This window comes from Tympanuchus pallidicinctus, unplaced genomic scaffold (genome assembly GCF_026119805.1).
Source record: "Tympanuchus pallidicinctus isolate F22 unplaced genomic scaffold, pur_lepc_1.0 scaffold2, whole genome shotgun sequence".
In the NCBI taxonomy this organism is placed as follows: domain Eukaryota; kingdom Metazoa; phylum Chordata; class Aves; order Galliformes; family Phasianidae; genus Tympanuchus; species Tympanuchus pallidicinctus.
The window spans coordinates 36,580,267-36,591,518 of NW_026294721.1; the positions used below are offsets into that span (position 1 = coordinate 36,580,267).

The 11,252-nt window shown below is 42.2% G+C and overlaps 2 protein-coding genes across 25 annotated transcripts in view; one reads left to right on the top strand and one right to left on the bottom strand.

Annotated features, from left to right (window-relative positions):
* BBS12 (Bardet-Biedl syndrome 12) overlaps positions 1-11,252 on the top strand; it is a 91,629-nt gene that overhangs the window by 76,710 nt on the left and 3,667 nt on the right. For 21 of the 24 annotated variants that reach the window (XM_052682650.1, XM_052682658.1, XM_052682649.1 and 18 more), the window contains one exon: positions 2,429-2,539. In XM_052682650.1, coding sequence (XP_052538610.1) covers positions 2,532-2,539 — 8 coding nt within the window. In that variant the 5' untranslated portion in view covers positions 2,429-2,531. Of the gene's footprint in view, positions 1-1,073; positions 2,241-2,428; positions 2,540-8,309; positions 8,431-9,163; positions 9,441-11,252 lie in introns of those variants that run through there. The other 3 variants (XR_008206678.1, XM_052682637.1, XM_052682661.1) reach the window with 3 other exon arrangements.
* LOC128080441 (uncharacterized) lies at positions 3,770-9,116 on the bottom strand. Its single transcript, XM_052682662.1, is given in 6 exon segments — positions 3,770-5,417; positions 5,643-5,780; positions 5,898-6,026; positions 8,002-8,157; positions 8,777-8,844; positions 8,847-9,116. Coding segments are annotated over 6 exon segments (723 nt in total). The 5' UTR covers positions 8,989-9,116; the 3' UTR covers positions 3,770-5,327.

Genomic DNA, 11,252 nt, shown 5'->3' on the forward strand with positions numbered 1-11,252 from the left:
TAAATTGAGATAATGTGGTAGGACATCTTTAGAAGCTCATGTACATATGGCTTGTTCCTATTGAGATGTATTCATAAATCAGACTTACAGTGTTTATGGTCACCTTTTTCTTGATGAAGTGTGTGTGTAATGCTCTGCAGCACAGCCTTGCCTCATGGCCTTGAACTGTGTCATTGGAGTGGCAGTATCCATCCTAGTATTGCCTTGACTTTGTATTTGGGCTTAACCCACTGGGTTTTTGTTCCAGAGAAGTAAGGGTTACGCTTCTTCACAGCCAACACACCTTATCCTATGTGGGACTAAAATATTACAGCAAATCCGCCCTCTTTCCAAATGACACTTCTAAGTTCACGTTCACATTTGTACTTGTGAACTTCAAGTAGTAGCAGACTGTGAGATTTGCATGTGTGAATACAGGATGCACTTCCATGCACACACATCAAACACTGGGAGAATAAATGCATGCAAAACTGTTACAGTTGTGCCCAGAATCTTTCATATTTCCAACTCAGGCTTGACAGTTTTGTTTTGTTCTTATTCACAATCTGATAATCAGATGTCAGTAAAATCTGACTGACAAAAAGTGACACATTTTTCAAGTTTGTAGTTGGTGGCAGCCAGGCTTCCAAAGAAGCTAAGAGTTACAGTTTTAGGTTTCTGTCTCTATGAGAGTGAGCCCCTAAAAATATGCAAGGTCAAAAAAGGGCTGAGTCTTTTAAAGGTAGGTACCACAGTCTCTGCAACTTGCATGTTCTGCTGCACTGAATGGGAGCACATTTCCTGTGTGTTCTAGCTCTGCTGGGCTCCTGATGCAGCAGGGAGGCTTGGCTGATGGCTTCAAGACTCTTTCTCTGAACTTCTTGAGCAATTGGTCACATACAGATCAGGTTCTAGAGTGTCAGACTTCCCTGGTCCTTTGTCTTGAACCAATTGTAACTCTACATCTTTTCCTCATAGGCCCTATCTTTTTCCAGCAGTAGACATAAACAGGCTGTAAAACCTTTGACATTCTGAGCCATCATTAACCTGTTAGGCAGCTGTCCATTTACCCAGCTTGTGAGCTTTGGCCAGGCAGTTTCCTGAACATTTATTTCTTGGATCGCTCTCCAACACCAGAGGCTGTTGGAATAAGACATCCATCCTAGTGTAAACTGTCTCCATAAGGTCAACACACTTACCTGGGGGCAAAGGTCTGATTCTCAAATCCTTCTTCCTCTTGTCCCAAAGCAAGACTGAGATTCCAGCTTTCCAACATTCCAAGAGAGGGCTACCAGCATTCCACAATGGGTCTGGCTCTGTCTTTCTGCTTAAAGTGGTTCCACTTGGTAGCAGTATTTCTAAAGAGAGAAAGTAACCCTGCAGAATAGTGGTTGGAGAGCTCAGGAGGACTGTGTGAAGGGCAAACTCAGCTCTCTGCTCTGAGAGCATGCCTAGAGCTACTGATACAGAGTGGGAGTTTGAGAAAGTGTGGTTTGGGGGCTTAGCTTTGAACAAGCAGCTAATTAGAATATTTTGTGCTGGAGTTCCCTGAAAAGTGCTGCGTTCTTTAACAAAGAAAGAAGCAAAAAAATTGGTATCCAACTGCGTATTTCAAGCTCCAGCAGGCTGGTATTTGTTAGCCTACTTTTGATCATTGTTAAAAGCCACAGAGAAGAGAAATTAGCATCACCCGCACATTAGTAACTGGATGCCCTCTAGCGAGACTGCCAGACTCTGAGATCTATCAGTTCTTTACTACCATAGAGAGAACTGGAAAGACTTACACATCTTCCTGTAGAGATGGAGGAGTGCACATCCTGTAGTTGAGCAGTGTGTGGAATGCCCACTGAAATCAGAACTCCATGCCTGCTCAGTGTGGCCCTTCACAGTCACTCTGAGCTGTAGAAAAGGGGTGATTGTTGTCTTCTTTTTGCTGGAGCCACTCAGCCAGGTGTGCCTCCAGTGTCTGAGGAACACCCTGAACTCGTTATTCACTCTCTGTGCCTGAGTGCTGTAAATGCATCAGGCAGCTGTGGCTGGTTTCTGTTAGTATATGTAACTAAGCTTGGAAAGAGAACTTGTGTTTTGGAGCATCATAGGAACTTTTTTTTTCACTTCTGCTTCTCTAAAGCCAACTTTCCCTTTACTGTGCAGGACTGTAAGACTGAGAGATAACAACTTCAAGTTGCATGGGGAAGATAGCAGGAAGGATTAATCTAAAATAGCCATCCATTTGGCATGTTTTGGAATTTAACTTCTACGTAACATTTTTTTTTCTTTTGAACTACTTGGCATCTATTAAAATCCCAGTGCATTTTCATATGAAAGCATTTTTTGTTGGATGTAATTTGCAACATTATTTCCCAAGCAACTATTATCCTCTATCAACACTTTGATATTTAGGTGCTTGCCAAACACAAATAACAGTTCCACTTTCCATTTTGTCCAGTTTCCAACAGAAACTCAAACTAGAAGTCCAGCTTTGCTCGTGTCGAGGAGGAGGGTTCCAGCTGGAAATACATCTGAACTACAGCTGTCCAAGTGGAATTGCAATGGCCAGGTAAGAACCTGCCCCCCTCTCAGCACGAAGAGGTAAAGGGATGCATAGAACGGAGCTCACAGCCATCTGCTTCTGGCTCAGGAATGAAGCTATCTGCTCAGCATCAGGTGCTGGTCTCTGTGTGCACATACTGGTGATTTCTCTTGGATTCAGGTGCTTTTAGAGATGAGTCTCTTTCCGCAAGGAAACCTGAAACACTGTTTTGCCTCCATTTCAGAGTTTTAGTGCTGAAGTATTGAATCCAGGTCTCTGAGAAGTGCTCTAACTTCTTAGGTTAGTGTATTTTTGAATATAGAGTGAAGAGTGGGAGGGGGTGCAAGTAATCTGTCTTCTCTAGTGAAACTTTTATTTAGGATAAGCCGCTAGGGCAGAGTCTGGGAAAAACATCTGCAGAGTATTTTCACAATTCACTGAGCAGAATGTTGCCAGCCCAGTAGAAGCATAATTGTGCAGCTCAGCACTGGTTCCCCACAGAAACTTAACTCTGAGCTCAGCATTGGCTTCAGTCAGGCTCCTTTTCCACCACCAGCTATAGAAATGTAAACAAGAAATTCTTTAAGGTGTGGAAGGACTCACAGTGACAATGATTCTATGAAAACAATTTGCACAGAACCACAGCACTTCTGTGGGCTGCTGCCAAAGTTGCTGATAGTCATCATACGTGGTGTCTGTGGCTGAAGAGAAGGCAAGATATCTCTCACTATAACGCAGACTAAAGCAGCATGAGACACTTGTTCTGTTACGTTAACATTTGTAAGTTCTGTGCTAATTCAGGCACGGTCCAACATTCCAGACTTAAGAAATTAATGTGCAAGCCAGAAATGAAATTTCCTCAGCAGTATGTATGACTGTGTATCTTTTTCCTACCTTCCGAAGTCAAGTAACAGGATTAGAACAGGAAGAGAGATGTGACATGCATCATAGGTAAACAGCAGTCATCAATCTCTTCCTGTGACAGTATTAAAAGTACAGTCACTCCAATCAGCTCTGGGATTCCCCAGCATCAACTAGAACTTGAAATTTCCCTTTCTGATTAGAAGTGGTTAGTACTAGAAACTTTTAATCAGCACAGCAGAAGAAGGAAAGACTATTGCAACTAGGAATTTCTCCCTCTAAAAGAAAAGATAAAGGAAATGCATACTTGGTGAACTGCTTAACGCTTCAAAATTATTTTTGAAAATGTAGTTTTGCAAGTGTAAGTTATTAAACACACAAACAGTTACACAGTCGTTAACTCACAAAACAGTTTTATTTCACACTATACAAAGTTAATACACATTTTAAAAAGCTCACAGTACTCTAGCTTACATCTACTGCCACTGAACCTCTGAATAGTGGACTTCACAGATCTCTGAGCTTGTTAGGGCTGTGAGCAGGCTTAAGCCTACTGTGTAGGTTAGAGAGGGTCTAGTCAGAGAGCAGTTCAGAGTATGAAACTCAGAGGACTACATGCCAGCTCCACATTTGCATGCTAAGGAGAAGTGTCAATAAACACTTCCCCTTTCCGCTACTGAAAGTAACTCTCCCCATGGTGGGCCCTTACAGCTCATCAGAACTGAGGCAGCTGTAACAAGGAGCCAAACAGAGATGTGGATTAAAGTATAGTTTCCCCAGGCTGAATGCTGTATCATGACACAAGGATAAATCCACCTTGCCTAAGCAAATAATCAGATTTCAGGCTGTGCATTGCTGCTATGTCACAATAGGATGGAAGTGTGGCTCTCCAGTTCTGGATTGATATTATATACAAGAAATATTTAAAAACTGGAAGTACTTAATAAGAATAAAAAAGGGTGCGATACCTGAAATGAATTTGGATTGCATGGATCTAAATACATCCACAGGTACCCAAAGTGAGCTATTTTTTCACTTCAGATGCAACTCCTCTCTGCTACTTGACTCTAAATAGCTAGAGAGAACTTCCTCTACTGTGCCCTCGAACTGTGCTTTCCTTAAGTACTTAAAATCATGGCATAGTAACAATTCTGCAAAGTCTCTGGAGTAAGAGCAATGGCACAAGATGTTGACTGGTCATACTATAAACTTTGAAAATCCAAGCAGGTAAGACTCAAGTAAGCCAGTTTTCAGATCATGAAATAGTTAAAGAAAAGACTGTTTACTGATGGCATTCTGCTTGGAACGAAGAACCAAAAACTAGTTATATATGTTTGTTTCCCACTAGGTGCAAAATGAACTTGCCAGGAGAATACAGTGTTTAATACAGAAATAAATATAAATATGCAGTTGATTTCTGAGACTTTCATGGAAATAAACAAAAGGACACAAAAATAACCTAAAAGCCTTAAAAGGAATAAAAATATTGTACTGTGGTTCTTTAAGGTGTTATGAGATGATCTCTTTATCATGTAGCCTTGGGAAGGTGAGACTTGGCTTCTCCAAGAAACAGCAGTAATCTTTGCAACCCAAGTGAAATGTTTTCAGGTTGTTTTAATTATCTACGTAAGACACAGCATTCTTTATCCAAAATGGCAATTAGTGAAATCTTCATCTGGGAGCCTGAGGAGAAAGGGACCCTGCCTTGCCAGCTCACTCATCCTTCCTTTTCATTTCTGCAATATTTTTGTTTAATTTCTGCAGTATCTCACTTGAACAGTTTGTTGGGTACCAGAGCCCCCTCCCAGCAACTAACTTTGGTGAAAGAGAAGAATGGGATGAAAATCTGTCTTTTCAGACTTTCATTACATAGCATAATAATAGGCAGGAGACACAAACCCATTTTTAAGTCTTTTCCCTGTCGTCTTTTGGAACAGCTGTAAGGCAACAAATCTTAATATAAGCTAGTTTTCTTCATGATTCTCAAAAATTCTTGCTCACTTACTTCTCCATCTCCATCTCGATCAGCTTCATCAATCATTTCCTACAAAACAGAGTATATCTGATCAGGCACTGGGCTTGAATCTAAACTTAAGACCTTCTATTCATTAAAAAACAAGAGAACAGAAGTACTTAATAAGAAAACAGAACCATGTATTTTATTATTCTGCACATCTCTAACCTCTCAGCTCTTTCTGTATTGCATGAATTTCCCACCCTGTCCTTAGGAACTCCAGGGGCTGGGAAAGCTCTGGCAAATTAAATTTACCTGAAGCTCTTCATCGGTTAAATTTTCTCCCAGCTCCTTGGCAACCCTTTTCAAGTTTTTGAATGAAATCTTTCCTGTCCCATCATCATCGAATAATCTGAAAGCTTTCAAAATTTCTTCCTTTGAATCCTTTTCACTCTAGAAGGAGAGTAAAATATTTGTTACTTACAAAACACCTGCTAATGTGATACATCCTTTTATAGTATTCTTTATGCTGTCCCAAGATTATATAGATGTATTTTTAAGAACTCCTACCATTTTTTGTGTCATCATAGCCAAAAAGTCTTCAAAGTCAATGGTGCCACTTCCTTCTTTGTCAATATCTGCTATCATTTTCTTAATTTCTTCTTTCTTTGGCTCAAAGCCTAAAGCACGCATCGCAACCTGTGCCAAAAAGCAATTGTGTTAGGAGGCCACCAGAATTCTAAAGGCAGCAGCTACACGAATTTCCTCTTCCAAACTGTAATAACAAGTCACTTTAAGGAAGACATTCTGATAGCTCTTGCCTGTGTGTTTTATCTTTCATATTAGTAATAGAGTAGATTTGATGTTTGTAAGACTCATGTATTGTCTCTTTGGGTCCATGTGGAACATAGATGTATTCTTGAACCTGAGAAACTTTTTGTGTCTAATCTACTTTTCTGATCTACACATTACTTTTCAGCATGGTTCCTAAAAGGACTGGATTCTCAAGACAGGACTTGGAGGGGAAAGGGGAGAAGTGCAATCAGGGTTGTAATCTCAATTCATCAGAAATAGCAGGCAGAATGCCTTTTAATTTTGATGTCTTCCAAATTACATGATATTAACTTATACAGTCAAGTGAACAGATAAAAGAAATCCAGGAGGACAGCTCTTGGCACTTTTGGTTACATGTTTGGGAGTGGGGGCAACTGACAACACTCCATAAATCTTTGCCTCAGCAAATCATCACTCAATTACTGCTGGACTAAGGAAAAGAAAAGCAAACTTTGAGTCTTACAGAGCACAAGCAAAGTACTACTATAAAAGTGGGTGTTGCGGTTTAGAGGGTTGTATAAAAGCTTAATGTTGTTTAAACCAAACTCTGCTCTTCTACCAGCCTACAACATTTACTTCACTACTGAAAAAAAAAAAAAAAAAAAAAAAGACTAGTAATTTGCTGGTCCTGGTGTGCCAAATGATTACAGGATATTTCATTTAGAAACTGAAGTTTCAAGAACATGCAACTTGAGGAGGATTTGTTCAGTTAATATTGATTCCTTCTGTATGACATGCTGGAAACAGTGGCAGAAATGTTCATGGTAAACATTTTTCTATTGGAAAGTGTTAAGTCACTAAAAACTTCACATTTATCTGACGTGTGTTTTCTGACTAATGCCTTGTGATGGGATAACTCAAAATATTCTACTTTGTCTTTCAGAGGGGGCCATTTTCTATTGTAAAGTATCCATATTTTGGAATTAATTTTCAAAAAGTAAAACACAGCATGAGGTGGTTGGTGCTACACCAGTTCAGTCCATTTTAAGAACTATATTTTCACAGGTATAAACTGTGTTCAGATAACACAGTCACCTTAATCAAGTACAAGTACAACCAGATAAATCCTGAATTATTAAGCTACAGTTTAGACAACGCTGTACTTTTAGGTAATGTGTGCAGAAGCAGAGGTAATGTGCTTCTATGTGAGGAATCAAGGTCAAGAAGATAAAATGTTCAGGCTTGGGGAAAAAAAAAATGAGGCGCTGGTAGGGAAAACATAACAGAAAGTAAATTTCCCCTTGTACCACCGTGTGCATGCACACACAGATACTGCCCAAATGCCCAACTGAAGTCCAACTCACATCTCTGTTTTGTTCTTTATTAAATAAAAGAACAGATAATCTGTGGATTGTATGTATAAAAAAATAGTAGCATCTTTCCGGAGTAAGTGCAAGATCTGTGTGTTTACCTCCAGGATGAAGAAAACATTTTGTGTTCTGGTATTCATCCTAAAACAAAAGAATTCCAGTTCCCAGAAACAATGGCCTTAGCCAGTCATGAAAACAGAAATGCATACAGTTAGTTCAGGAACTGTTAAGTTCCTCTCATGCCCAGGCATTCAAAACTACCTGACCAATTATGCTTGCATTAGAGAAGTCTGGCAGCTGTCTATTACATACAGGTTTCTCAGGTTACCCATGTAGTACACCCCAAGTTCAGTCATGGCAGTAAGCATTACTGCTATTCATAAACCAGTAAGCATTAAGCAGTAAGCATTACTGCTTTTTATAAACCAGTATTTTAAAACAGAGCAAGTTAGGCCTGGGCAAATAGAAAAAGCAGCTGCAATCTTGTGACCCGTGATACTTCCAATCAAGAAAAAAAAAACTTTGAAAACCTTGAGTTCTTTTATATCGATGCTTCCAGATCCATCAGTATCAAACAGATCAAAAGCTTCTCTGATCTCCTGCTTTTGCTCTTCTGTAAGTTCAGGTTTCAAGCCACTTTTCTTTCGCTGGGCTGTACTGAAGCCAGGTTTTCTATAGTTGGACGCCTTCAGAAAGAAGAAAAATGAGAAAGAGCTCACTCAGAAAAAAAGTCAAAACAAAATTAAATTATAAGTAACAGTAAAGGTGTAGCAAAGTGAGAAACATTCTTTGCTGCACCTGGTCGACTGCAACTGGGTTTCTATGTGCGTTTTCCTAGATTATTCCAGGAAGAAACCGAGCTGAAGACTTTGTTCTGAGGGAAGAAGTATCCGAGCTTCCCGTGTTCAGCTCTTAGCAGAAAGACTGCCAGTTGAAGGGAATGCTACAGAAAGCGGGAGACAGCCTCAAAATGAACCGCTTATATGGGTCGTGACGGGAAGAGGCACACAAATTTAGACAGTCCTCAACTTCAGTACTGAAATGGGAGGCCTGAGAGCATCGGCTCCGTTGGGGCAAAGGCATTCGGTGCTTCCCTGGTCGTACTGCAAACCAGCGCGTCCCCGCGGCGCAGGTCTGAGCGGCTGGACGCTGCGGGCCCGCCACGCTCCTCAGGTGGGGACGCTGCGGCCCGGGAGGCAGCGCGGTGAGGGCCCGGCCATCCCCCGCACCCTGCAGGCTCTTTGAGGCGGAGCGGCGCGGGCCGCGCGCAGCCAGCCTGGCGTAGGGGAAGGGGAAAGCGCTCACCATCTGCTTGCGGCCGCACCGCGCCGGGATCACACGGGACGCCGAGACGAGCTCCCCACCGCCGCACACTCGACAGCGAGCCGACCAATCGGCGAGCCGGATGTGCCGGAGGCCCGCCCGCCTGCTTCGTCGGGACCAATGGAGGTTCGGTGGGCTCGTGACGCCACGAGCGCGCCGCGCTCGCCGCGCAACGGCGGCGGGATTGCTGTCATGGCAACGGAGCGGCTGTGAGCGCGCGGCTCGGTCCGTCTCGCCGCCGTTGGGCCGCCGCGGGAATCCCGAGGGGCGGGCGGTGAGGGGAGAAGGGAGGCCGTAGCGAAGCGCTGAGGAACCGGGGCCTTCCTCTGGCGGGCAGGCCTCTAGCACGTGTGCGAAGCTACGCAGTGAGTGTGGGGCCCGGCTCTCGTACCCGTCCGGTTCTGTACTGGCGAGTCCTAAAAACGCCGTGTGCGAACGTGACGAGCGGTCCCGAGCCCAGCCGCGTGTCCGCCCTTTGCTTTCGGCCACCTGCTGCGGGACGCGGCGTGCAGGTAGAGGAGGCCCCGTATGCGGCCGCGGCTGTCCTCAGCGCTGGTCTCGTTTATTGAGCGGCTCTGCGGGATCCCTCCTCCCCTCTGCTGAGCTCCATCTCAGCTTTTACGCCTCGGGCTGAACGGACAAAGAGGTAAGGGGTAAGCGGGGGGAGAAGTTAAACGGGGGTCTGCTTTACGTTGATCTCTGGAGCGTGTTCGTTCCTAGCTCCATCTTCTTGCCAAAATAACACGTAAAACAAAAAGGTGGAAAATTGTCTGGATTGCACGTGTCAGAGGTTGTGCAAGCAACAAAATACGAGCGTATTTTCCTATAAGTGCATGTCCTGCTTTCATCTACTTTTGCAGCCAAGTCGTTGGGCCCATTCAGTGCAGGTTTATGTATCTGCAGGAGAGCAGGCTGGTGCCCAGAACAAAGCTTGTTATTATGAGTATAAGCTGAAAGTGAAAGACACATTTTTCAAGTAAAACTTCAGAGTGAATTTTAGCTAAGTATATCCTTTTGGCTGCCTTGAGATTTCAAAGTGCATGGCTTTGATAGCTGCATTAGCTGTGCAATCCATCTTGTAACCTGCTGCGATTCTCATGGACTCACAGAACTGTATGGGTTGGGAGGAACCTCTAGAGATCAACAAGTCCAATCTCCCTGCTAAAGCATGCTTCCTGCAGCCAGTTGGATTGGAAAGTGTCCATTTGGATCCAAGGGAGGCTGGGCAACCTCTCTGGACAGCCTGTTCCAATGCCCCATTACTCTGACAGTAACAAACTTTGTTCCACTATTAGTATGGAACTTCCTGTGTTCCAGTTTCTGCCTGTTTCATTTCATCATGTTTCATATCGGATTCCATGATCTAATGATTGTTATTTAATTTGGTCATTGTTTCAAAACAGTCTAGTTGTGATTTTAAGTTAAGGTTTCATTTAAGGGCAAAGAAAAAAAAATAAGGCTTAAAAAAATATTTTTACTGGAAATACTGCTGTGGTTGCATAGCATGCCTAGAAAAAAGACAGCCAAGAAAAATTTCCAGAGAAAGGCTTTAAGGAATTTGGATGGATATTTTCAGTAGTGTACTTCCAGTGCAGTTTTAAAGCCAGAAGGAGGGATTGCAGGTAACTACAAAACAATGTAATTTCTTCATTAATATTTGTTTTGATACTTCAGGAGTATCTAGCAATTGAAGTTCTATTGGCAGTTTGGAGTGAACATGAAGGTTGTTGCCATATAAAGGTTATGTTGATGGCCAATGCTACTCTTTAAATTCCCGCTTGGTTTTTTTTTTGAGCTAGTATGTGGATGAACTTTCACTGAATGTAGTAGCAAAAAAGGTTTTGATTTTGGAATAGTTCTGCGAAGAGACCTTCAGAGAGATGAAGTATTATTTGAATCTGGACAGAAAAGGTGTATGAGTTACGACTTCCTAATTTTTGGTGTATATACTTTTTCATTTAAAAAAAAAAAAAGAAAAGCTTTAGCTTAATCCATGTGGTTTCCCACAGGAGTGTGGTGTGGAAAGGATTTTAAGGGAGAGAAAATTTATTTTTGGTGTGTTAAAGCTGAGTAGTCAACCAAAACTTGAAAGACTTAAATGGAGTATCAATGTATGTTAAATGGAATGAATAGAATTTGGAATAAAATAAGTTTTATGTTTTTCCATATTTGAAAGTTAAATTCAATGGCATAACTAATAGTACCAAGATGGATCTGTACCAGGCCAATGGTGTTGTGTATAATTGTCTATTCAGCCCTACTTTTGTTCTAATTCCAGATAACAGGTCACAACAGAACTGGAAGTTCTGTTAGATCTGTACTGTTCCACGTTTAAGAAACCACTGGAATCAATAGCTTTTTACTACCTGTCTCTCTCTCTCTCTCTCTCTCTCTCTCTCTCTCTCACACACACACACACACACACAAAAATCCATGATATTTTAGCAGTGCATCTTTT